The 26,811-nt window shown below is 40.3% G+C and overlaps 4 protein-coding genes and 1 non-coding gene across 6 annotated transcripts; 3 read left to right on the forward strand and 2 right to left on the reverse strand.

Annotated features, from left to right (window-relative positions):
* Positions 1–5: 5 nt before the first annotated feature.
* Positions 6–6,315, forward strand: gnl3 (guanine nucleotide binding protein-like 3 (nucleolar)). The gene is made up of 15 exons (XM_048255678.1): positions 6–106; positions 361–419; positions 1,210–1,350; positions 1,467–1,586; positions 1,706–1,792; positions 2,684–2,819; positions 2,977–3,080; positions 3,242–3,386; positions 3,738–3,825; positions 4,034–4,211; positions 4,439–4,581; positions 5,381–5,517; positions 5,608–5,765; positions 5,852–5,921; positions 6,039–6,315. The coding sequence occupies exons 1-15, from the start codon at positions 94–96 to the stop codon at positions 6,155–6,157; spliced, it is 1,698 nt and encodes a 565-aa protein (XP_048111635.1). The 5' UTR covers positions 6–93; the 3' UTR covers positions 6,158–6,315.
* On the forward strand, positions 3,872–3,948 carry LOC125302735. Its single transcript, XR_007194964.1, has one exon. It is a non-coding gene; the product is annotated as a small nucleolar RNA SNORD69 (small nucleolar RNA).
* Positions 6,316–6,680: 365 nt separating the features above from the next.
* glt8d1 (glycosyltransferase 8 domain containing 1) lies at positions 6,681–10,751 on the reverse strand. Its single transcript, XM_048255679.1, has 10 exons — positions 10,576–10,751; positions 10,301–10,373; positions 9,877–9,975; positions 9,572–9,788; positions 9,347–9,464; positions 9,158–9,242; positions 8,855–8,967; positions 8,601–8,767; positions 7,703–7,815; positions 6,681–7,495 (listed from the first exon to the last, which is right to left on the reverse strand). The coding sequence occupies exons 2-10, from the start codon at positions 10,314–10,316 to the stop codon at positions 7,311–7,313; spliced, it is 1,113 nt and encodes a 370-aa protein (XP_048111636.1). The 5' UTR covers positions 10,317–10,373; positions 10,576–10,751; the 3' UTR covers positions 6,681–7,310.
* A 248-nt stretch (positions 10,752–10,999) lies between these two features.
* spcs1 (signal peptidase complex subunit 1) lies at positions 11,000–12,273 on the forward strand. The gene is made up of 4 exons (XM_048255680.1): positions 11,000–11,146; positions 11,558–11,617; positions 11,721–11,807; positions 11,998–12,273. The coding sequence occupies exons 1-4, from the start codon at positions 11,111–11,113 to the stop codon at positions 12,121–12,123; spliced, it is 309 nt and encodes a 102-aa protein (XP_048111637.1). The 5' UTR covers positions 11,000–11,110; the 3' UTR covers positions 12,124–12,273.
* A 58-nt stretch (positions 12,274–12,331) lies between these two features.
* On the reverse strand, positions 12,332–24,159 carry nek4 (NIMA-related kinase 4). 2 transcript variants are annotated; one of them, XM_048255677.1, is made up of 16 exons: positions 23,921–24,159; positions 22,123–22,389; positions 21,744–21,941; positions 21,493–21,600; positions 20,983–21,137; positions 20,471–20,603; positions 19,477–20,169; positions 19,304–19,360; positions 16,729–16,872; positions 16,264–16,401; positions 15,594–15,660; positions 14,546–14,655; positions 14,122–14,210; positions 13,289–13,506; positions 12,998–13,131; positions 12,332–12,833 (listed from the first exon to the last, which is right to left on the reverse strand). In XM_048255677.1, the coding sequence occupies exons 1-16, from the start codon at positions 24,005–24,007 to the stop codon at positions 12,735–12,737; spliced, it is 2,697 nt and encodes an 898-aa protein (XP_048111634.1). In that variant the 5' UTR covers positions 24,008–24,159; the 3' UTR covers positions 12,332–12,734. The 2 variants fall into 2 exon arrangements, with proteins under 2 accessions (XP_048111634.1, XP_048111633.1); XM_048255676.1 differs by having other exon boundaries at positions 14,122–14,216.
* Between the last annotated feature and the right edge of the window lie 2,652 nt (positions 24,160–26,811).

Consider the following 26,811-nt stretch of genomic DNA (forward strand, 5'->3'; position numbering starts at 1 on the left):
GAAACTCGAAACACAGGCTAGCTCACTTCCTCGCCAAAATCCACGTGCAGACAAGGAGCCCAACTCTCCTGTGTGTCTACGCATATCAACAAAATGAAACGCCCGAGTAAGTGTAAACATGTATATTGCAGTAATTGTTGTGTTTAATCATAGCTGCTACAATGTGTCCTTTCAAGTTCCGATTGGTGTTGTTGCCTTTGATTGTTATTAGTTGGTGTTTTTAATAACCAAGTTGGTCGGCGTAACTCCACGCTAGACACGCAATGGTTTACTAACCCCTGTTCAATGTTAGCTCATGTACATTCGTAACCCAATTAGATAATCACTGATATTTTTCATATTATTGACTTTTGCCTACAGAGTTGAAGAAAGCAAGTAAGCGCTTATCCTGTGCGAAGCGTTTTAAAATTCAGAAAAAGGTAAGGTCATGTTCACTAGGCTTCCCATGCTAGCGAACGTATAACAGTATTCCACATGCACTCATTGAGTATGTTTGTGTCGGCTTAAAAACGTAATTTTACACAAATATAGTGTTTTTCCTCAGTGTTCACTCGTCTTCTTTTTTTACACAAGCTGTTACATTACTGGTTCAATGTATCGAATTTAAATTGGTTAAAGTTAAATATTACAGGCTCTTGATTATTTCCTATGTGTACTATAGCACGAGGATATTGTGTACCGTCACTTGTGGAGTAGTTTAAAAAAACAGCTTCCATGATCTGTCTTATGTATGATGAACATATGACTATGAAGTGACCTGAAGCTGAGGCAAAATAGGGTAGAGTGCTGATTTACAGTTGTCCATGGTGGAGGGCAATACTATCATTACTAATAAGTGATGTAGTTTAAGTAGACTTATTCAAACTCAGACATTTTCACTGAATCTGTGTTGTGTTGTATGTGATATTTGAGTTTAATTTGTGTAGAATGTAACCTAGTAGTGGCAGATGAGAAATGAGGAACTCATGATTGACTGACCTCTATATGGGGACAAAATAATCCAACTCTGATCATCATCTTGCCTTTACTGTTTTATGACCAGTTTTCCCACACATGGATTAAGATTAGTCCAAGACTAATTTTTCCAATAAAGATTGTTAGAAGTTAAGGTGTAATCTATGTATGGGGAAAATTGGAGAAATGGGTTTTAAATACATGTTCTGTTCTTGTAGTTACAGTGTTGTTCCCTTTTTAACTTCTTTCCACTAGGTCCGAGAACATACCCGAAAACTACGGAAAGAGGCCAAAAAGAAGGGGATAAGCAAACGTGTCAAGAAGGATATTGGAGTACCAAACAGCGCACCTTTCAAAGAGGAGATTCTGAGGGAGGCTGAACAGAGAAAACTACAGGTAAGTGCATTTACCATGGTAGCATCACAACCCCATGTGCAATGATGTGCAGTGATATGCACTGAGTGCTGGCTAGATAATTGAAATAATGAAAACATTGCTTATGCCCCTAACAGCTTGAAGAGCTGAAAGAACAGAATCGGGTTGCCAAGCAAACTGAAAAGGCCCAGAAAAGGAAGAAGGAGAAAGAGGCTGCTAAAGCTGAAACAGAGCCCAAGGCCAAAAAACAGAAAAAGGTGACAAAGCAGTCGCATCAAGCAGAGTGACCTCAAAGTCATTGTGTCACACAATGAGTGTGAGTGTATTATTTTTTTTAATCTTTCTGGCTTACTCTGTAACCACTGTCTTCTTGCAGGATAAGAAGACCAAGCAGCAGCAGAAAAAGTCCACTACAGGGACAAACAAAAGCGCCAAGAGGTTCCGTTGCAAAGAACTGAACAAGGTTAATTGAGTTTCCTTTTTTCCTATGTAAGGGATAATGTGTTGTCCGCCGGTCATTTTTGGAAAATAAGTTCCGACAGGGTGAGCAGGGCCCCGATGCGGAGCGGAGGACAAGACATTATCCCGCTCATTACACGGCTACTCATTACACGGCTAAAACGAGTCAGGAAACTTAACACAAATGGGTCTTTTAAAATTATTTTGTTACCGTTTCGTGGCTTCTGCTGAGAAAAACAAATAGTTTGCCACACAAACAGAACGTGACAATTTAAGTATAAGTATATATATTCTCTTTTGATCCCGTGAGGGGAAACTTGGTCTCTGCATTTATCCCAATCCGTGAATTAGTGAAACACACTCAGCACACAGTGAGGTGAAGCACACACTAATCCCGGTGCAGTGAGCTACCTGCAAGAAGAGCGGGGCCCGGGGAGCAGTGAGGGGTTAGGTGCCTTGCTCAAGGGCACTTTAGCCGTGCCTACTGGTCGGGGTTCGAACCGGCAACCCTCCGGTTACAAGTCCGAAGCGCTAACCAGTAGGCCACGGCTGCCCCACAATTCCTCGTGTTGTGTAGCAACATCTAACTTGCTAACTTTCAATAAAATTCCATTGCAATAAATGAGTCAAATAGCCTACTCGTGGATTTATATGAAAGACATGAATCAGAGGCATAAAACCCATTTTCCTTGACTGGTATACATAGCAATGGTCTGTCATTCAAAATTATCAGACCTCCGAACATTGGGAAGGCCCAAGTGAATGGAGAATTATGAAGAGCTGTGTAATAAATTATTCTATTGAAGAGTGTAGAGTTTGTTCAAAATTCTTGTCAATAAGTGAAGGTAATTTATTCTCTCAAGCCTGGCATTGATGGCCTTGTGGTTATTTTCAGGTGATTGAAGCGTCTGATATCCTAGTAGAGGTCCTTGATGCCAGAGACCCTCTTGGTTGTCGGTGTCCTGAGCTTGAGGAGGCTGTGTTGAAACATGAGGGCAAGAAGAAGCTGATGTTTGTGTTAAACAAAATAGGTATGCAATTTTACATTGTAGTGTTCTGATGAAAATGTAGTTCCAGAAGTTTTTTTATTATTATTATTATTATTATTATTATTATTATTATTGCTGACAGTTTTGCCAATGAATAGTTTTGCAATGAGGTTCTAAGACAAAACTTGTGTCTCACCAGACCTTGTACCGAAAGACAACCTGAAAAAGTGGCTGGAGTATCTTCAATTGGAGTGTCCAACCTTTGTGTTCAAGGCATCCACACAGCTTCAAGACCGAACAGTAGTAAGTACAGATTAGTCAAGTCCAGACTACATTTTGACACATCTGCCTTGTCATGGTGAGATTACCGTGTTGTTTTCCTTCCTGTCTAACCCCGCATATCATGAACAGTTTTAGTACTTCACTTGAGATTAAAATGCTTAACAGTGATGTGAATGTGACAGGAGGAGAAGCGGAGGAGACGCATGGCAAATGGAGTGGATCACTCCAGAGCAGGGACTGCATTAGGTCACACATCTCTCCTGGAGGTGCTCGGGGAATATGCCACAACACTCAACACAGAGAGCATGCTCAAAGTGGGTATTGTCGGTAAGTCAGCCTTCTATTCCAGAATCCTTTAATGCTGTGTTTGTGGTATTTGTGTAGAATGTTAGCTAGTAGTGGCGGATGAGAAATGAGGAACTCATGCTTAACTGACCTCTATATGGGGACAAAATAATCCAACTCTGATCCTCATCTTGCCTTTACTGTTTTGCGGCCAGTTTTCCTCACATGGATTAATCCAAAGATAAAATCTAATTCTTCCAATTAAGATTTTAAATTGAGATTTCTTTTTGTTCAGGATTAGGTGTAATCTATGTATGGGGAAACTGGTCCATGATATTCTGTAAAGACTTGTATTCTCACACCTCTGCTTAAACTCGTTATGTGTTCTCCCAGGCTTCCCCAGTACAGGGAAGAGCAGTCTGATCAACAGCCTGAAAGGTCTGCGGGCTTGCCACGCTGGAGTTCAGCGAGGACTGACCAAGTGAGTCCTGAAGCTTTATGGACACTCATTAATAAATGTAGGGCTAGTTTTGAAGCGTGATGAACTTGAAGATCTGACAAAGACCATGGAGTCTACATTCAATCCAACCCTGAGCTTCAAAAAGTCCCCAGTGTTCCTGAATTCAAGTTTTGTGTTTTGAGGTTTGTGTTGTGGCTTTGGAGCTGATTGTGACTTTCACCTTTTTTAGGTGCATGCAGGAGGTGCACATCTCCAAAACTGTCAAGATGATTGACAGTCCTGGAATAATTGCGACACCTTCAAACTCTCCGGTGTCCATGGCGCTCAGAAGTCTGCAGGTTGAGGAGAAGGAGGAAAGCTCTTTAGAGGCTGTTCGAACTCTTCTGAAACAGTGTGACCAGCAGCAGGTGAGGCCCTAAGGGGACCCACAGAGACCATTATACACTGACATTATTATCTGACTGACTTTGGATTTGGTGGGAAAATTGTCCCATTAGAATTGAACCAAGCTGTGTGTAAAATCAAATTAGTTTCACGGCACAGATGTGTGTCTCTCTTTGTTGTCTGCCTGTTGTCCTTGTGCAGATATGTTTTTTGCCTGTCTTTGATTAAGTGTTTTTTTTGTCTTTCCTAGATTATGCTGCAATATAATGTTCCAGACTACAGAAATTCTGTGGAATTTTTGACATGTTTTGCCAAGAAGCGTGGATTTCTGTTGAAAGGTGGTGTCCTGAACACTGAATTGGCTGCCACCACATTTTTGAATGACTGGACAGGGTGAGCTTCTCAATATTGTATTAAAGGAACCGTATGTAAGAAATGCAATTCAATTAATCATAAAATGGCCCTGATTTGTCACTAGACATTAGGAAATCATGCTAATTTCAAATACTTATATCACTGACAACAGTAGTCCGGCCAGGATATCGTCATTTAAAAAAGTGAAGTTGCAGCCCTCAACTCATGTTAATGTTTACATATTTGTGTTTTAGCCTGATCCGCCACCCTCCACCTATCTAGTAATCACAAAGTCAGTAGTGTTTCAGCATCTGGGTTGCCAGCTCTGCTCTAGTTACCACATCTGCGGTGTACACCGCTCTACAGTATTTTGAAAGTGATTGTAGTACCAGTTTTGGCCAAAATCCTACATACGGTTCCTTTTAAAGGAGAAATCTGGCCGATTTTTACATGGATGTTGATGAGTACTGTCTATAGGGGGAAAAACGACCAAAATTGGTGCTACTTCACTAGAGTAGCTGCAGCTAATGGCCAGTGCTCTCAGTGAGTTACTAGGTCTGGGGGTATCATCCAAATGTCTTTTTGCCTCTTAACAGATTTAAAATGTCATTAAAAGTTCTGTGAAACATGAACAGGTTCCTTACATGACAAAACAATGTTGGCTGACATTCGCTGAAGCATAAATTGGCCTGTCATTGAAACATGAGCATGTAATTTAGTATTCAGAATTGTTGTCCCCTCACGGGTCTTATCTCAAAAAGGTTTTTGTACAATTATGGGTTGATTTTGTTTGTTATTATCAATCTCAACTTGAAGTGTTTTTTTCTTTTTTCCACAGAGCAAAACTGAGCTATCATTCCAAACCACCTGACAATCACCCCCTGCCTCCATACCTGTCAGACACTATGGTAACAGAGATGCAAGGGGGATTGGATATGGACAAGCTAAAGAGCGGCAACGAGGAAATTATTAACAGTGAGTCCAACACATTTCTCAGTTACAGTAGCACCGTTCGTTATTATTTACTGATGACCACTAACTATTGTGTTAACTGCAACTCTGTAGGTGTGAAGTGCCCAAACCCAGCTAGCAGCATAGGATTCCTCTCAACGGGTCCCACTGCAGGGATGTTGAATGAAAGTGAGATCCCAGAGGAGAAGGCTGTAGTGCAGGAGGAGGAGGAGGATGCAGAGAACATGGAGAATGGCAGTGAGCCAGAGGAGGTAGGAACAACGTGGTTTGAGTAACTGTGGAAATGAGCATGAAGTGGTGGAGTGACTTACAGGCCTATTTTCACTCCAAATTTCAGTCCGCTGAGATGGATGAGCTGCATGGAGACGATGGGATGGAGGAGGAGACGAAACAGAAGAAACTAACAGGTGTGTACATGATTGCATTGGAGAATTGTCCCCATGCACTTGTTTACCCCTTGGTTTAAGATGCAACACACGGTAAGGTACAGGGTTTTCTCAAGTACATGTTTTGTGTATTTTTAGGAAAAGCATCATCAGAACCCCATAAGGCGGCGGTTAAGCGGGTTGCTTTCAATGTGGACCTCTCCTCTGCACAGCAGAATGATGACGAGGCATATGACTTCAACACAGACTTTATCTGAGCTCTTGGAGCTTGGCCTTTTTTTTTACATGTCAATGTAAATGTCAACTTCCTGTTGACCTTAATGTATTTAAGGTCTGTCGGTCTATTGTGCATTCACTGTAAATATGCTGATGTAAAAACAAATGACTATTAAACGTCTATTAAAACTTGCCCCTTGTTTAGACCAAAACAATGACATGAAGGGAGTCTTAACCCAAAGACGTACTTATAAATCTTGCTTTTGAGTTTCCATCTTTCTCTTTTTGTATACCCCATTCCTCTGGTTCTCTAGAAGTTTTGATTTCTGCAGTTTGTCAGATGTGCTTTCAGAGAATATGGGAGGGTTCCAGGAATGAACCGATCACTGAGCCCTGCCCATGGAATGCAGATAGCCAATAGCAGTTTGGCACCAGCCAAGTTCGGACAACTTCAGCTTCTCATGCAACTCTATGGTACTGGAGCTGTGATTTTTGTCTGGTTTCATGGAAACATTGTGGGTAAAACTCTAATGGGAAAAGGCTGTCAATGAACTGGAGGAAATGTTAAGAAATACTTTTGCTTTATTGCTTCCACCTTTTGCTCTTTTTATGTCACTATTTGAAAAACCCACTGGTTTTGCCAGTAAACATGCTTTGTTAAAAAATATACATCAACTGCATATGAACCTGAGGAACAGCTTGCAAACCTTACAGAGAGTGGTTCAATTTCATATTGGCACTGTTATTGTAACAAACAAATACTGCATTAAAACCGCCGGCTTTGTCAACACCGTAGAAAGCAAGCAACACAAGAAAGGGTTCAGACTGGAATAGATCCAGCTAAGAATACAAGCATCACTTTCAGCATTCCATCATTTTTTATCAGTGTAGTAATTTTGTGATCTCCACACAACTTGTAACATCTATATATCTATGCACATTATTTTAGTGTAACAGCCCCTGTAGGACCTTGTAGTGGGTTTCCACGAGTAATGGTAAAGGCGCGCACAGTTTCAAACAGCTGGAAAGAATCTGGAAAATTTGAACCAAGGTTTTCAGCTAAGGGACATTGGGTAACACACAGTGTCCCAAGCTGGAATGTGTCAAACCAAATCCCCCACGCCTGAGAGATCGGACTACCAAGCAAATGGACACCGCTAGCAAAAACTGTGCCGCATTGTCTGCCTATTAAGTTCATTTGTCTTCAGAATGTCTCCGAATGGGGTGGAATTTATCCAATGGGTCAGGAATGTACCACTTGTCCCAAACATCAGAAAATGAAGACCGTCTCCCCCATGGTTTATAATGTCCATTCCAGTGGAGGAGTTTGGCTGCGTTCAAAAACTGGACAGAGTAGCGATTTGCAGCTCCTGTTGAACCTGTCGGGAAAGGTCAGCAGAACAGCACATTTGAACAATTTCTTAATTGTAATATTTTAGTACACTTTTGTTGTACTATGCACAATAGTTTATTTCTCACTGTTGTGAATATGTATGTGTTATGTACACTTATATGCTTTGGAGAAAAATGTCTTAATTTTTTTAGTAATAAAAAACAAATCTAAAATTTTAAACAAATCTGCTTACCAAGATGCCTGACATGCCACAATGGGTCTATGCTTGAATAGCGCTTGTAGAAGACAATAAGAAGAGGAGGGGTCGTTACGCTCTCTGCCAAAGTTTTACTGTACAGGTCATCCCTGAGGAGAAATAAATAAGGCGTTCTTGTCAAGAAGAAAAGAATACAGATTTCAAACCTGTGTGTACAGCATACTCCTTCCAGAATGAAACTGGAGATAACCCAGAATCTCTTTTAATAGAAAACCTCAAAGCAAAACCAATCGTGTCTCTGCTAGTCACAGCCTCAGGCAGCCCACCCACATAGTGCTAGACACTAACCGATGCATACTGCTCTTTTTAAAGAAATGCTGGTGGATCAATCAACCAGATAGTAACCAAGATATAAAGTCAGGAGTGTATACCGGTACATACTTCTGTGAAAACATGCACAAAACAGGTTCAAGTACATCAAGACAACTGCATATTGTAAGTTAGCATACGGGCCACACCAAAAAAATCCTGAATCAAGACAACTACTGAAAGGGAAATAATACTAATAATTAAAAGAAGAAAAAAAACTGGCAACCAACCTGGCAAGATCAAGTTACAAGGCGGGCACCAGTGACAACAATGATAATCTTAATAATTCTATTGGGAATTACTGATTCTAATCTGTTCTAATAGTAACATGCCAGCCAATATCCAGTTTACTCTGCATTCAAGCTATAAGGTTTGAGTAATTTGTTCCTATCACAAATACAAAAGAACAGCCTACAATATGAAAAATATGTTTACATAAAGCGAGAATGATTATGTTCATGTGTTCACCAGTGGCGGTTTCCATGTGGCACAATGACACGACGACACTGATCAGGCATGGAATGCAAATAAGTAACCTGCTGTTTGTCATATTTCCTAGACATACTTCACATTGCGCTCCATCCACTGCTCAAGCTGGGTAGTGATGTTTTGGGTCTTCCACTCTGTTAAGTTAGCCACAATAACTCCAGGGTTGAATGAACACGTGGCTGCCCTCATGCCAAGCTTCTTGATGGCCTCCTTCTTGAAGTCCAGAAAGCCTATGTAGTTATTCTACAGGGATAACACAATATAAGGTCATTATATCTGGATACATGGAGTGCAGTATTTGATATGGTCACTGCGTTTTTTTTAATCTACCTGATTACCCGCTCCTCGGACGATCCCCTTCGATGAGGCAGAGTCACAGTCATCAGAGAAAGCAGCTGCATGTCCTGCTTTCAGATTAGTGTCAAAGAGCTCCTGGATGTCACCTTCAATGAAAAGACCAAATGATATACAATAATGCTCAACCACTCATTTTCCCTAAATGAAGGCAGTCAACCACAAATATGCACTACCAAGTGACCTACCAAAGACGCTGTATGTGTCGTTTGATTATACAAATGAATAGGAACCATGTGTTTAATCAGTTTACAATAGCACGGATTAAGCTGACCAAACCTTGTACAATGACGTCATCATCCAAATAGATTGCCTTCTCCACACTGGGCAAAAACATGGGCATGTAGTATCTGGCAAAGGTTAGCTGAGAAGAGAGGTGAGACATTATAGGTTTTGAAATTGAGCCCTAACAAACACAACATAAAACAAGCGAACAAAGAATTCTCAGATTTCCCACACTGGTCTTACCGGTTTAACCTCATCCCTTTTCTTGGGATCATTTGAAATCTTCCCCTGCAGAATCTTTGGTTCAAAGGTGATGATTTTATGCTTAACGCCTTTGAGGTCAGCTTTACTCATCCATGCTCTAAAAAGATTAAGACAAAAAAAAAAACAGTCACACTTCCTGGATGCATGAAAAAGGAGTGCCAGCATTAGCATGTGGACACTCCATCACTACATCAGAGCACATACCTCAAATGGTCCACAGAGTCGTTGAGGGTCACAATGTTGAATACGATATTGGACTTGCTGTTGCGGTACACACTATTCATAGCAGCCACGGCAGCCCCCAACCTCTCCTCAGCTGCCGTGATGACCACTGGGATTTCAAGCCCTGTCCTGGTCCCATCAGCTTTGTGCTTAGCAGCAAAATCTGGCTCAAAGGGTAGTAGTGCACCAGGTGCTGTCTCTGTAAAGGGCCCCCCAAAACATTGACTTTATTAAAACATTCAAAATGAGAAAACATTGTACAGCTGGAGTTGTGAAAGTAGGGTTACCTGGACCTTCATGCCTCAGGAAGTCATTGAGGTTTAAGAGATTTCGTTGCAATACGATTAGAAAGGCAACAAGTAGCAGGACGAGGATGGCCACATTTACTGAAAAAGAAAAACAGACATACATTGAAATGAGGACTTCCGTATAATTAGAACCAGAACAACAGAATGTGGGTTAGATGAGTGTCTGTCTACACAGAATCATTAAACTAGTTATAAACTAGTGAAAATGACAGCGGGCTAAATGTGCGCAAACAACGTCCACAATGTTCAGGAGCTGTGTGCAGCATAATACATTGTATATCAATTAGACCTACCTTTAACTAGGGAACCCAATAGTAGTCTAATGTAATTGCATGTGTTTTAATTATGTCTACATTTGCCTACACTGTAAAGTCACAGCCATGTGGACCGGGAAGGTACTTACTTCTGCGCATTGTCATTGCTCCTTGACTGTACACCCCCTTAGTCACAGACACCGTGTTTCACCGTGTATTCATCTTAAATGAGTACAACAATACAATGAATAACGGATAGCCAACAATCAAAACATCTTAGGACACCGTTAGCTGAAGATCAGAAATAAAACGAGTATCGTCTTTAACCCTGTACCCGAACCTTATTTTTCCGTGCAACGCTTTTTAAACAGAGGGTAGGGAATGAAAGCGTTCGTTCCGAAATACGATGGAACCCCATGCTTACCTGGCCACAGCGAGATGTTCGACAAACGACCCCAGCTTCAAAGCCAAAATGCCAACTCAACATCAACAAGTTTTCAGTTCCTTCAATGTGTTTTTTTTAAGACCGATGCTGCGAACTGTCGAGGTACGATTGAGTTGTAAATGAACGAATGGACCTATTGCTAGGTTTATTAGTAGAGCAACGCCTTATCCGTATGATTTAGATATTCTCGACCACTTTTAACACGCCCTTAACCTTGATTGGCCTGTGCCCGGAAAACGGACTAAATAAATGCCTGATTAAAATAACATTCATATTTTAGGTAGCATTCCACATTATTTCACCGAATATTTGTATACACATAATCTATATATTTTAGCATGTTGATGGCATCTCTCCACGTTGTAAACATGCTTTCTAAAAACACAGGAAAAAGTAGCCTCAGACCGAGGTCCTGACCGTGGGTCCTCGGAAATTATACGTACGCTCTTTAAAACAGGAAGAGTAGTGCATGATTTTTATGTGTAGCGGTTGTATTTAGGATATTTCATTCAAGATGTTATCGATATTCAAAACGATCCCAACTCATATGGTAAGAATTGTAAAATGAACATTATGGGCATGCATGATGAAAAAAAGAATCGCTGAACCATTGTTGTTTAGTCGCCAACTAACGTTAGCTAAGACAGCCCACTAGCGGATGTTACCCTGAAGATGTTACCCTAAAAGCATCTTTGCTGTTAGCTGTCGAGTGAGCTTAGTGATACTTTTTATTTATTGTATGTATTTAGATGTATCAAAAGGAAGGTTTCGGTGGAAATGCAGCCAGTACATGCATCAAAACAATAATGTTGGTTCTTCCAGGCTTGTTTGTGACAGCTGGTTATCCAAGATGTAACCTAAGCATGTTCACCTATAGTTCACAAAATGAGTAGCTGCTAACCTGTACATTTAAAAAAAAAAATGTATGTTGCCTGTTTGACTTGTGTTCAACACCCCTCAGGATTACAAGGGCCAGAAATTAGCGGAACAAATTTTTCAAGGGATCATTCTGGTATCAGCGGTAAGTTATCAAATCATGTTTATAATCTTAATATAATGCAAGTCATATTTACTAGCCTATATTTAATGCAGTTTTATCCATTCATCTCTTTTCCCTTTCCCAGGTTATTGGGTTCTTATACGGCTTTGTCATTGAACAGTTTGGATGGACTGTGTACATAGTTCTGGGAGGTTTTGCTGTGTCCTGCCTGGTGAGTCTCTGATTTCTGTTTCATGGTTTTAATCTCTTAGAAATGGCTATGACTATAATTGTAGTAATCACCAAAGATTCTAGAACAGAGCTCTATTCTAGAATCTTTGGTAATCACATTCACTAAATACCAGGTAAAAGTTGCAGAAATCTACCAGATGATGTCCTAAAATGCTCTGTCATCCTCACAGCTCACCCTACCCCCCTGGCCCATGTACCGCAAAAATCCCCTCAACTGGCAACCAGCTCTACCCGAGACATCAGGAGACAGCCGTGAGAAGCCTCAGGAGAATCTTAAGAAGAAGAAACACAAGTAGACTGTCCATTCCCATTTCTGTCAATGCTGAGCACGAGTTTTGTATTCAAAATGTGAATCTTAAAGTTAATAATAGTAAAAGTTTGCCTATTTGTATTCAAAATTACATACTGATACTGAAATAAAAGAAATCACATTTCTTTACATTCCATATGAAGTCTGTGACTTTAGACAACTGACACCTCATACAGAACACTGCACTCTTTAAAGATACTTTATGAGATTTATTTAAAACTTCAATTGTAATATCTACCATAAGACTATGGCTACATGTTCTATTTACATATTAGATATATCTTTTCAGGATTTCCAGGGTTTTAGGAAAACTACAATTAAACATTGTTTTTGTTTTTTACACAACAAATCTTTACGTCATTATCTAATTAAAATGTTCATTAAGTGTATAAAAAACATGTCAGAGTGCTGCAATTGCATATCCAATATGAATGAAAAATTGCATTCGGTCAAGAACATTCTCAATACCGAAGTGAAACAACAGTACTACTATGAGAAATCTGTTCCTAACATACAGGACAATGATTGTAACAGACTATGATTCTGGTCAGAGTGATCCCATGTATCAGTAGAGGACCGATTGTCTCTTATGTAGCCCTAGCCTTTAAATGCAACATCCTCAAAGAACTTCAGCTGGTGAACCATCACAGCATAGGACTTGTATTTCTCTTCTCCCATTTCCTCCATTAGATGTTGCTGTGAAAGAAGTCAGTACATTAAATTAGTAGAACAGCAGTGAGTTATTCCCTCAATCATATCCTTCCTGAAAACCGCACAATATCTCTAGCACAACAAACCCAAGTTCTCTATGAGGATAACAACCACGGAGTCTTTGGCCTTTCCAGGCTGTGAAAACTCACCTCCCGTTTCTCCTCATCCTCCTCCTGCATGATGTCCAGAACTCTGTCCAGCAGCTTCACCCCCAGACCTTTCACCACGTCTGTCCGCAACTGTTCCACAGCTCTCCTGATCTTGGCAGGTCCAGATGTATCACCTTTGTGGAGAAGGACATTGAAACCAACTCTGACTATCTCCTTACCTAGTCAAAATCTGGTTTTGCGTTTGCAAGTCTTTTCGTAAAATAATGTCTTGGATTTTATTCTTCCATGTTTTACTAAAATCAACATGAACATGTGAAACAAAGCACCAACCTGCACAGAAATCGTTGACCTGGAAGTCTTCCTGCACATCCATGGCTTTCCCATGGAGGACCAGAGTGTCTTTATATTTATAGTTTATCTTAAACTCAGGCTGGGGTCTAGAACCTAGTCTAGGTCCATCTGATTCACTGGCAGCATCTCTAGAATCCATTCGTAATGTTTGTGTCATCATCTGCACCAAGTCCTGCATTTCACAGGATTCATTTTTCCTGAAGAATTGAATAAATAAAAAACATTTAGTAATATTTTTGTACACCTGGGGAAATTCAATCAATATCTTGCTCTGGGTGATAATCCTAAACACATAGAGAAGACTACGTTTTCCTCTAAAAGCTTTCAAAGCTAAAGAAATGTAACCAATATATTTGCAGGAAAATCACAGATGCTGAAAATGCTGAAGGACCATTTCCCTGTCAGATAAGTCACTGTAAAGCTCAATCTCATACTTGCACCCTTGCACATCTGCAGCACCCCTATGGGAACCACATTTGTAATGGCATGGGAGGGTGGACAAGATGTTGAGACATTCCACTTTATTCAAACTCCTTCAACTATAGACCCTTTCAACAATAAAAACAAAAACAATGCTTGAACGTTCTATTTGGGCCCCAATTTACTTCCTCTGCATTTAAGATAACATATGGAATGTTTAAAAGGAAGTCTTGTGGGGCCAACTATGATGCTGATAATGGAACTCTCTTGAAAGGGTCCATTGTCTTCCCTTTTAATACTTTACAAAAGTACTGCACTTTAGCAGTGCAAGGACACAAGCGTGAATATTGGGACAAATGGCTGTCATCCATTCTGTCAGCGCGAGCCCTTACCCCTCCCTGCCGTCCCCCTCGGAGCGGTCAGTGGAGCTGGTGGAGGAGTTGCACTCTTCTTCGTCTGAGCGCTGCCATGAGTGTCTGTCCTGTTTCTGGGAAGACACATCTGGCATTAAGTGCTGGATCTGAGTTCATACTAAAAATTCAGCCTCCATCTTCAAATAGTGAGGAAGTAAGGCCCAATCAATGAGTTATTAATGATATAGCTGAGTTGCATCCGAGTAACAATTTAGCATACAAGTGATGTGAGAATATTAATAGGATTCAAATTGTTGTGTCACATAAATAAACATCCTTGAGTGATATATTGTCATGGTGGATTTGGTTTTACGATACACATGACCTTTCAGCGGAGCGCATCTAATCAAACGGTTATACCACGCCTCTGCTCAATCAGACAATGAGGGTTACGGAGCGCTACCTTGCTTGTTTCCATGGATACACTGGCTGCCCTGTGGTAGTCTGGCTGGTCTGATTGTTTACAGCTCAGCAAAGCCACATCATATGACGCCCTTCTCATCGCCGGTACAACTGCAAAAACAGGCCAGGTCAACAAACAGAGTTATATCAATTGCACTTTGCCTTTCTTCACTGTAGACTACCTTCACCTTAGGTTCAAGTTCAGTTTATTGTCATGTACACTACACTACCGGTCAAAAGCTTGGGGTCACTTAGAAATTTTCATTCCATTCCATTACAGTATAGACAGAATACCAGCTAAGATCAGTTGCATTGTTTTATTAATCAGGGCAGCAGTTTTCAGGTTACATTATGTGCTTACAGAATTGCAAAATGGTTCTCCAATGTTTTCTCAGTTAGCCTTTTAAAATGATATCAGATTAGTATACAGAATGTGTATTGGATGAATGGTTGAACATTGGATGAATGGTTGCTGATAATGGGCAATGTAGATATTGCATTTAAGATCAGCCATTTCTTTCTACAACAGCCGAGAACCCTTTTGCAATTCTGTACATAATGTAACTGAAAACTGCAGCCCTGATTAAAAAAAAAATGCAACTGATCTCAGCTGGTATTCTGTCTATAATGGAGTGGAATGGAAATTTCAAAGTGACCCCAAACTTTTGACCGGTAGTGTACTCGAAAAGGATTTATCAAAATGAAGTTTCTTGTGCTCAAGACCTAGCTCAACTTTAGAGAATAAATTAAATAGTAGTAGGGCAATTCCATGTAAAACTGTCACATCCATAACGGCAACACAATGTCATGGTATTTAGTTGGCGTTATGGATGTGACAGTTTTGCGTGGAATTGCCCAGTAATAAAAAAGGTATATTAGTTGTGTGTATAAAGGTATATTAATTAATAGTCTATCAATAGAGACTGTTAAGAGGGCTGAGATCTTTCTGTTAGCATATGATTTGGTTCTAATCCAAATACCCACATTTGCATCCTAGTTCTCCTGAAAGAACCTTAAGCTGGTATTTTAGTGAAGCTGTGTGGATATACCTGGTTGATTCAGGTGTTCCTGTGACTGCCTCAGTCTTCTCCTTTCTCGTGCTGACAGTGGGCGATCCTGACAAACAATTCATGTGATTTTTTTATTTTTAGATCAACAAGCGTAGTGAAATGAGACTGTTTGAAGTGAAGCGCTTAACGTCTTCTAGCACAGCTGGAAATATGAGGCATGCTTCATCCCTTCCCCAAGTGCCTGTTGTAGGGGACTGTGGACTTTGTAAAGTGCTTTGAGATTATGCCAGTTATTGATGCAATTTGAATGTATGAACTGAATATAATTGAATCTCAATTAGGTTTAAAGGGAAGTTCCAGCATTGTTGGACCTGAGACCATGTTGTTAGATGTCTTTAAGTACTTTCATTTGGGACAGAAATGTTAAAGATCTGTTCAGTATTAAACTAGCTAGCCAGCTACCGACAATGCTATCTTCAAAGTAAGCTGCTTTTTCACCACTGTCAAGGCCAAACATGTCATTAAGTGCCAGCCAACATGGACAGGATCTCAGGTTTCAGTAAAGAAATTGTATAATATAAGTGTCTGAAGTTAGCCCACACTCATAGTGGATACTGACTTTTTGTCCCTAATGAAAGTACCTAAAGACATCTAACAATAGGACTGAGGTTTAAAAATGCTGGAAGTACCCATTAGGGAGCTATCTTACCAGTGGGACAGGTGTCATTCTGTCCTTCGGGCAGGACTCCGAAGGTGTTACTTCAGATGGCACTCTGTTTTTCACCATTACAGGAGCACATAACGCCTCAACAGGAGGGGGTGGCAGGGGTCTGGAAGCTTTTTTATCCTAACAGAGTAGAGATAAGCGCATCTCAATGAGCTGTTGATGACTTACACATTTCTATGCTTTTCTGTAATTTTTTTCACACAGAGTTTGGTTGAGACTTTCTAAAAAGTAATACTATGAGTAAGAATGTGCCCTTATCTCTTCCATATAAAGGTCATGGGTTGTATAAAATCCAGACAGCACAGACACTAATATAACAACATGTATGACACCTAATACATGTCACAACTATGCTTTGGTTGTCTGTATAAAGCCTTTGTGGACACAACATCAGATGTGTCCACATCTCTGTTCATATCTTGATGACAGTGAGTGCAGTCGCTTCACCTTGCGCTGACCCTCCAGGCCTGACTCCCTGTTCCTCTGGCGCCGCTGCCTCGGCTTTGACGGCTCCGAGGAAGCCACGGGCCGATGAAGGACAGGAGGCTCCCGCTCAGGGACAGGGGGAAGAGCTGCCGAGTCTACAGGCTCCTGTTCCAACACACACAAGAAGAGAGGGATCATTGGCAACGCAAGACTGTAAACATCTCCATATCAGGGGTGCGTTTCCCAAAACCATTGTTGCTAACCTGTTAGCAACTTAGTTGGTTGGCAATGGGAAATTGCATTGCAACTTACTTAGCAACTATGGTTTTGGGAAACGTGCCCCAGAATGGTAATGGCAGCCAAGGGCCATTAAAAGGGCCATTCATGCCAGGAATGATAACTATAAAGATAATTATAAGGAAAGTCTCTCCTCAAGTTGATGCTTGTGATGGCTAAAATTGAATGGATTCTGATTGTCAGCTTTTTATTGTTCTCAAAATCGCACTGAAAGTGATCCCCAACGATTATCGTTCTTCATGTCGTTATTGTTAGAGTTTATGTGTGGATGCTGTCATTCATATCAGCTAGAGCAGTGGTTCTCAAACTTTTTTCAGTGATGTACCACCTGTTAAATATTTTTTCAGCCAAGTACCCCCTAACCAGCGCACAAGAATTACCGTTATGCTTCAACCACGACTCCATCGTTTGAGTTTTGACAGTGATTGACAGGTGATGGCGGGTGGCATGTGACAGGTTGGGTCGAACCATCCTGAACCATCCGTTTTTAGGATAATGAAATTGAATAGCCTACTGAAATATAAAATTAATTTTATGAACTTATATTTTCCTGAAATATTTATTAAATAATTGTTTTTAAAGTATTTTTGCATGGATTCTACTTTTTAAATATATGTATATTTTAAAATCTCACCCCTGGAGTGCCTTCACGTACCCCCAGGGGTACGCGTAATTTGAGAACCACTGAGCTAGAGTGATACTTTTTTTTGTTATGCTTTTTGGGTGTAATATAAAGGAAGCACAGGCCACTGATAAATGTACAAATTGCATGATGTCTTTCTCTGGCAGGGCTCCAGAGTGCGACCAATTTGGCCTAATTTTTCAAAAGTGCGACCAGCTATTCGAGAGAGGAAAAAGCGTCCGCATTGAAACTCTACCTTTGGTTCGATAACAGACACATATTTGGCCAATATCGTGGTTTAAACAAATCACAGATAGTGAAGGGCGGGACCTCCCCTCTGATTGGCCGTGGCCCAGTACCTGTGTGTAAATTTAAAAATGCGTGTGCTGCAGAGAGAGAGAGAGAGAGAGAGAGAGAGAGAGGGGAGGTCAGAGACCCGTCAGATAAACAGAGTGGATGTAGTCCAAGATGATGATCAAGTTTATCGTTGCCTACGATAGGCCTAGTGAAACTTCCCTTCACCAAGTTGAGTCCGAAATAATTATTCACCAGAAAAATAGTTTGAACGTAAACCCGACGTACAGGAATGCCACTTGCGCCAAATTTATAGGAGTCATTGCAGACGAAAAGACGTCTTAAAATTGCGAACAATGCATACAACGACCGAACGACAGAGATACAGATATCGCCGAAAAGGAGTGCGTCATTGACCGCAGTTACATGCAGGGAGTAACCCGGTTTTCAACAGCAATATTCGTTTAGCGCACGAGTTGTGTAAACTCATTTGATGGCATCAATCAATTTAATCCGGTATTTGGCGCAAACCGAATATCGCTGCTACATTTAAAGCCCGAATATTCCCTGCATGTATAACTGTGGTCATTGTGTACGGTGAATTGAATGGACACATTTAGATCGAGCATGGCAAGTCATTGCAATAGCCTATAATAATAGGCCTACCATTTCGTTTATGCATTAACCATGTTCTTCTTGAAAATGTAAAAATACTCAAATTAAAAAGTAAATTGCATTGTGGGGCTGTCAAATGATTATTGCAATCATCATTGCAAAATCACATAAAAATCCCCCAGGCTACTTGGAACATCTCTTTAAATTGTGCTCAAATACGTTTCTATGGAAGATGCTAGCATGGCGAGCTGGTTTAGCCAAGGCCTAAAGATCATGAAGGATAGTATGTAAAACATTGAGCCATGAGATGTGCAGTTTGAAGCCCTTAAAAGACGTGCACGGTTCATTTACTCACTGTTATTTTTATTTAATACATCTTGAGATGTTTTAAGTTTAAATTTCAGCTCAGTGAAGCAATTAAAGCACCAACACTTCATTAAGTTACTTTTCTTGTAGAATTGTAAATCATAAGTCATAGGACAACCTATATAGGACAGTAATTAAGGAAAAAAAGTGAACCTGCTGCGGTGTTAAATGCGATGTGGTTGAAAATGTGGGTGCACCTAACTTTTGTGCTGGTGCACCTAAGAAAAAAAGTTAGTCTGGAGCCCTGTCTGAAGAACGGAATAATCATCTCAGTGCCTGAATCTGAGTGCCTGGGACTATGAATTGAGTTTTATCCTCATGTTCTTGTATCCATAGTCAAGGTATTGATAACAAATGGAGCAAATGGTATTTAAGGTGGAATAAGACAAAACACAGACTTACCATTACTGGCACTGGAACAAAAGGCTCCAGGAGCTTCTCTGTTGATTCCAAGGTCCCCTATGAAGAGAAGAAAGCTATGTATGAGTCTATACCAAGTACTAACATGCATCTGAAACCTCCACAACTTAAAGATAGAACTCATTCTATCTCATCTCAAGGTAGTGACATCTTACTTGAGCCTCTTCAACATGTTTGGGGTCAGCTTCTTTGAGAAGTGTCATTGTGTCATCTTTCATGTCCTGGATGGCCGGGGAAGAGGGGCTATTGTGTTTCCCTAAGACATCCGCTACAAGTTCAGGCTCATAATGCTCCAGATACGCCGCATCTGGCATCCTTGGAGGAGCTGTTGTTGTAACGTTCAGCGCGGCTTCCTGGAGTAATTTTACAGTGTCCTCTTTACTGTCCATATCGGCAGAAAGCGGCTGTATTTCCGCTAAGGGTTTGTGTTTGTTCACAGATGCTGGGATGACGTTGGAGGCAACAGGGCATTGTGATATTGGCCCATTTGATACCCTCCTCTCTTCCCGCTCATAGAGATCCTGTTCCAGCTTACGTGGGTGAGGCTGAGGGGCAGAGGCATCAGGTTTCGGGGTCCTCTTACTAACTGTGCGCTTCTGATTGAGGCCAACATTAGGCTTTTGATCAGGCACTGACTTAGGCGTCCTCACTTTGCGAGGCTTTGGTTCCTCAAACTCCAGTGGTTGCATAGCAATGTCAATATTACTGATGGTTGCTATGGAGTGCCCAGTTGTGTTGAGGATATCTGGTGTTGGAGATTTCGGTGGTAGAGGCATCTTTGATAAGGCTTTCTCTTGTTCACCATTTGATACATGTAGGCTGTGATGTGATGGATTGTTCTCTTCTCTCTGTCAAACATCAAAAGGTTGTTATAACACTATATTATAACACTGTCATGTGCAATTATGTGAAACACATTCTGTAGTAACATTATTTCTGACCGAATTGTAACCATGAAAGGTAGGTTACCATGTTAACAATGATGATAATTTGTATGAGTTGTATAAATGTTGCGATGGTAAATGTTAAATTATCACTGTTCTTTGCTCAAGCAATTTTAAAATTAAGTTGACTTCAACAGGCAACTGATACATATGTGATTGTGTGTCTACAATGACTGGGCATGACAAAGACAACTATGACCCCTACCTTTTTCGCTCTTGTGTTGGACTTGATCTGAGGTAACGCTGAAGGGAGATCATTTTTGACCGGACTCGCAATCACAGATCCACCACTGTTGGGCTTGTTCTTAATGGCTTTATTTCTGGATTTGGCAGCTTTTCTAAATAAGAGCCAGATTAATACAATTACAATGAGATATGATTATCATCAAGAATGTTATTGCAGTAAGTAAATGCATGTATTTCAGTAGATTCTCCCAGTTATTCCACAACTTTTCAAGTACCCTCTGCAAAAAGGCAGTATAGTGAAGAAGTTGGACCTTTGCAAAATATGTCATGCTGCCTTCTCTTCCCAATCACAGGCAGACTATGTTATTCAGTCAACAGCAGTGGCCTGTAAGACACTGTCCAGCCCAGCCTTAGGCTGCGTTCCAATATGCACACTTCTGTACTTACAGCACCTAATATGAGTGCACAAGTGCATTGACTCATATTAGGTATTGTAAGTACAAAAGTATGTGAATTGGAACGCAGACTTACTCTTTGGTGGCCTCCAGGAACATGGCGATCTGCTGCTTGATGAAGGGCTGCCGAAGGATCTGCTTGACGTCCGGCCGGTCCTCTGGCCTCTTACACAGCATCCTCCTGATGAGCTCCCCCAGCTGAGGGTCGTACTTACTGGGCATCTGAGGAAGCTGGGTGCGTCACAAGGAGGAAAATTATTACCACACAACATTACCATGGGGTAAAATGGGGTACGATAGACAGAGTAACAGTGAAAGGAGCAGCAGAAGTGGAAAAAACAGCAGAATTGTTGTTAGCCTGAACTTTTGACCTATGCATTCCAACCAGCCTGCATGAAGTAGCCTATAGCATGAGATCTGTAAATCTTTAAGGAGGTGTATGAAAAACTTTAACTCCTCTGAGAAAAAGTAAGTCAATAACTAGTAGACATGCAACAGTTGCAGACCCTTTTGCATGCCTTCTGCTTCATTTTACAATTAAGATACTTTTACAGAAAAAGTTCCAGCTGAGGTTTGATTGGCATACCTTTCCTTCCACAATGCGATATGCAAGTGAGTTCATGTCTTTAGCGTTGAAGGCGTGTTTAAGGGTGGACATTTCATAGACACAGCAACCAAGAGCCCACACATCCGACTGCAGAGAAAAACACATCAAATCCTTATGGAACTGATAACGTATGCAAGACACATTTGACATACCGCAGCTGAGCATTTGATCATTGCAGCTGATACTTTATTTTTCAGTGCAGTACAGTCAGAATGATCTATGGACATTACCTTGTGGTTATAAGGTTTGTTGGAGAACAGCTCAGGACTCATGTAGTATGGGGTTCCTATGAGAGTGCTTGCCATATCGTTCTGATTCTCTAGAACCTTGGCGATACCCAGGTCCCCCACTTTGATTATGTTTGTCTTGGTCAGGAAGATGTTCTGGGTCTTGAGGTCTCTGTGCAATATACGCTTTTCATGCAGATACTGCCACAGTATAAAGAAATTTGAACAAAGATCAATTGAACAATGTCAAGTTGTGCAAAGAAAATTCATTCAATTCATTCAAAATTCATTCAAAAATTCACATCAATGTTACTCATCTGGAACATAGTCCTAGCTGCTACAGACATGAGTGTTATCACAGACACTTGAATTATGCCAGTACCTGAAGAGCCATGGCGATTTGGACAAACCACTCTACCACCTGTCTCTCAGGTAAGAGCTCGCCTTTCTGTTGCTTGAGCCGGTGGTATAAGTCTCCACCTTCACAGTAGCCCATTACTATATAGAGTTGACAATCATCTCCTTCCCATGATTCCCTGTAGGTCACGATGTTGGGGTGGCGAAGCTGGGAGAGAAGCTGGGCTTCCTGTTCAGCCGACCTCCTCTCACGCCGTGAGGAAGTTTTCAAGTTCAACTTCTTTATGACATACTACAACAACAAAAACAAAAACAAAAAAAACAGAAGGGAGGGTAGAACAAACTATATGGCTTACAAAGCAGCAAACACACAACTGGTGGTATCGTCATAACGTACATGGCGTCTTACAGGTTATGGGGTCTTACTAAAAAGAACTATAGTAATACTATCAGATTTCTAGTAGTTCTATGGTAGTGTATAGGGATAATACTTCTATAATGTTCTATTATACCGCCATACTGTAATATCCTTACCCTCTAGTGTTCCTATCATAGATATTGATGGTAATTTTGATACCATAGATTTAATAGAGACCCAGTCAGACCAATAGTATGAAAAAATCAGGAACAGAGTTTATTTACAATGATGTGCATCAAGGGAGAGACAGCATGACTTCACCTAAAGATCCATCAGCTGCTCTAACTAGACAAGGAAATTAGTTAGAGTTTAAGTATCCTTCCAGGCTGACGGGAGATGGCGTTGGTCATCCCATCTCACGTGGACTACACTGAATCAGACCCTGATTAATGGCAGCCTGGCAATCCGGAGCAGATAGCTACTGACGCAGCCATGCAGAACAGTGAAACACTGCAAAGTCATATTCCCGCTTATCTCTAAATACAGTCACACACAGATATACACAGGAAAAGTACAGATATCATACAGTCATTACCTAGAATCATACTTTTAGTATCAAAGTGACCTACTACTGAGAAATGCAGAACATTAAACCACATATTGGAATATTGGACATAATGCAGAACATTAAACCATATATTGGAATATTGGACATAATGCTCTATACATAGACTGTATATATAGAACAGTCTATGGTTCTATACATATGTATATATCTATGGTTCCTATAGTACAGTCTTATATATACGTATGTCCCAAAATACTAAGTTATACGATAGTTATTTTTCGTAAGAGATAGTACCATGTATAATAGGCTACACAAAATCTGGGTTATCTGACAATTTAACCCTCTCTTGTTAAATCAAGTTTGCATAATGTCCTGACGTTTCCAACTGCCAGCGTCTAGGGTAGGGGTTGATTTAATTTGTCAGTTTGACCAACAAATTAAGCTATAGTCTAAGCTATACGTGAGATTTCCATTAGCCAGCTGCAATTAGAAGTGTTACAAAATCTTTGCAAGGCGCAGTTATTAATAATGTTAGTATTAGGTTCTATTCGTTTTACAGAATCCAATCTGATGTCATTATGCAAGGTAAAACCAGTCTATGGTAAAACCAGAGAGTGTTGAAGCGGGGCGATTAGAACCTAGTTATCAAGGATCTTTGGTAAAACTAACGTTAGGGTGATTTTGACAGTGGGCTTTTATAGCGAACAGTTAACTTAGCTTACAATTCTAAGACAACCCTACTTACAAAGTATATTTCATATCGGTTGTCTTATCAGTTGTGCTATGTTACCAAATACAACAAAGTTTCATTAGTTTGTCTCAATGCGCCCCGATTACAGAAAAAGCAACATTACCACAGCTAGCTAACTGAACGATAGCTAAGTTAGCACTACTTACCTGTTTTCTGTCTGTTTTGTGCTTCACGAGATGTACCTCTCCATAGCTGCCTTTCCCAACAACCCTGACAAAAATGTAACTATCCATTAGGCTTATGTAAAATGCTAATTATTTTATTTCTAACATCTTGCTAGATCACTACAATCACACTGGATATCATGATGTTTTAACAGGTAAGATTTCGAAGTTCGTCTAACTACTAGCTGTTTACATCAGCATGCATACACAGGAAATATAATGCCCCGTATGGTCGTCACCAAGCAACAAACAACTTAATTTTGTACTTTTTCACTGAGCCTATACTGTTTAGAGTGTTACATTGCCCTCTATTGCCCTCTGTCGAGGTGGAGCAGAACGCACAAATGCACAAACCATGACTTCTGATCATAGAAAACGGCTTAGCCTACATTCTCAGCCTGAATTCAATTGTGGTGAATAACCACAGAGAAACATTGATGTGCGGACGGTTTATACAGGTAGGCCTACACGACTAATATATAATTGATGAAATGAAAGGGTTGTGTACGGTGATGGGATGAGCAAGAAAAGAGGGGGAGACCTGAAATGATAGTTTAATAGAATATAATAATAGAGCCTTTGTCCACTCATGTGGACATTCATTTTTGGCCCCACTGACACCTGGTAGGCCTACATAGCAGCTACAAGACTTCACAATGAATAACAACAACCACACAGGAACGTCATACACCATGAGCTGACAGACACATGAAAGGAGGTGTAGGGTAACAAGCCTACAACTAGATGTACCGCAGAGCGGTACAAAATATGACCGCCGCCCAGTCCAGCACATTTTTTCCACAAAAATAAATCACGCTGAAAGATTCTTGATATGATTCTAACTGTCTCACTAAATTGCATTATCCACACTCAATTCTCACTGGTATCTGCTAGACAACAAGTACCAAAACATGATTAGTTCATGGATTTCACATGTAAAATTGATTTTATACAACCCCACCCCCATCTTGCCTGTTCATAATTCTGAGAAATTCTTGAATTGTGTGCATGTGTGCGTGCACACGTTTATGTTTATGTGTGTGGGTGGGTGTGTGTGTGTGTGTGCGTGCTTGTGTGTTTGTCTGCGTATGTGTGTTTGTGCATGTGCATGCATGCGTACATATGTCTACTGTGTGAGTATGTGTCATATGATTACTGTGAATGTATGTGTGTGCGTGTGTATCTGTTTATGCACATGTGTGCACATGGAATGGGTTAACATGACCCCTGGAGGCAAACATACAGAAAAAATTGGTCATCCTAGGCTCTACGGTTCTCAAGATATTCACAGAAAACTGTGTCTGCCCTACCCTCCTTTCGGGGGGTCCAGTCCAGTGGGGGGGCTACAGATCAAAACGAAAAACGATGGTTCCATGCTATCCATGTGGGGTTACATGCCCACCAAGTTTCGTGTACCCCGGTCTTTCAGTGTCCCGGGAATCCTTGACGGAAATGTGGACATGCGAAAAAAAACAAACATTATAATTAAAAAATATAATTAAAAAATATAATTAAAAAATGATATTATTATGACCGCTTCGCTGCGCGGCGGTCATAATAATATAAAAGCAAAAAGCGTGTCAAATCAGATAGGTTGTTGCTGCACTGTCTCAAATTTTCTTCAGACCTTGTCTATATCAAGAATGGGTTTCAAAACCAAGGCATGAAAAATATTTGGCAATATTGTAGCCTACCATAGATAAATACATTGAGTCGAAATCATTGTTCGAAATCATTGGCCAAGAATGAAAACATGTATACAATGTAACCAAGTAAGTGAGTAAGTAGGCCTAAGTGCATGAATGAAACATGGTACATCAATTGGCACTTTATACACAAAATGACTATAAACTGGGCTATTCCCATGTTGATTTTCGTGTTCCTACTAGCTACCCCACATACCATTTAGTCCTATAACCATTTCCAAAAAATGCAAACACACCTTGTTTTATCCTTAATATCTTCATGTGCATGTGTTGCAGAGACCTCAATTATTGGCTCAACATTAATAAAGTATTGTATTTGCAGACAAAATAATGATTGGTGCCATGTGGATACAAAACATGAGTTTACAACACCCTCAATATCACCAGTTTTGCACTTTTTTCCATAGGGCCTTATATAAAACTAATGAGCATGCAGTACAAACTTTTAATGATCCAATCATAACGAGAACATGTCTGTCTTCCACCATAGAAAGTTTGGGCAGGCTAGGAATAATACTTCTCATTGGCATTGGAGTTTAACACAAATATTTTACAGGTCTCAGTTTTAGGACCTAAATATTATGTAGACAAACTTTGAGCAAAATCTGAGACAGTGCAGCAACTTTCCTGGATTTTGTCTGATTTAACACGAAATGACTCAATAAATGAGTAGGCAGTAGTTCAGTTGGGTGGAGAAGATATTGACAGAAAACGGCCTAAATAGCATAAGAAGCCTAGACATTTTTAGGATGACAACATATCTAAATTAAGTAATTTGTTTAATAATTCTTTTTTGTTTGTTTTTGGGCTGGCTCACCATCTTAGTTTTTCTAAACATATTTCCGTTTTATTGTCCAATATTTTATGGAGTCCCTCAATGTTATACATACATGATATCCGCCCATTTTATTGTTTTTAATTTCATCAGAGACAACAACACCATTTCCAACTACAGGTATGACACCCATTCATATGACACAGCATTTCATAACCTGCTGGGAATAGTCCTCATAATTCATAAAGTGTAAACAAAACATAATGACTCATAATAAAATTGAAACAGACTATTTTAACTAGAACAGTTCATTATTTAATTAAAACTCTTTTGCACCGTGACTCTGTCATGATAAATATACTAAACATTCTCTGAAATGATGGCTAGGACCT

This window comes from Alosa alosa, chromosome 10 (assembly GCF_017589495.1).
Source record: "Alosa alosa isolate M-15738 ecotype Scorff River chromosome 10, AALO_Geno_1.1, whole genome shotgun sequence".
Taxonomy (NCBI): Eukaryota; Metazoa; Chordata; class Actinopteri; order Clupeiformes; family Clupeidae; genus Alosa; species Alosa alosa.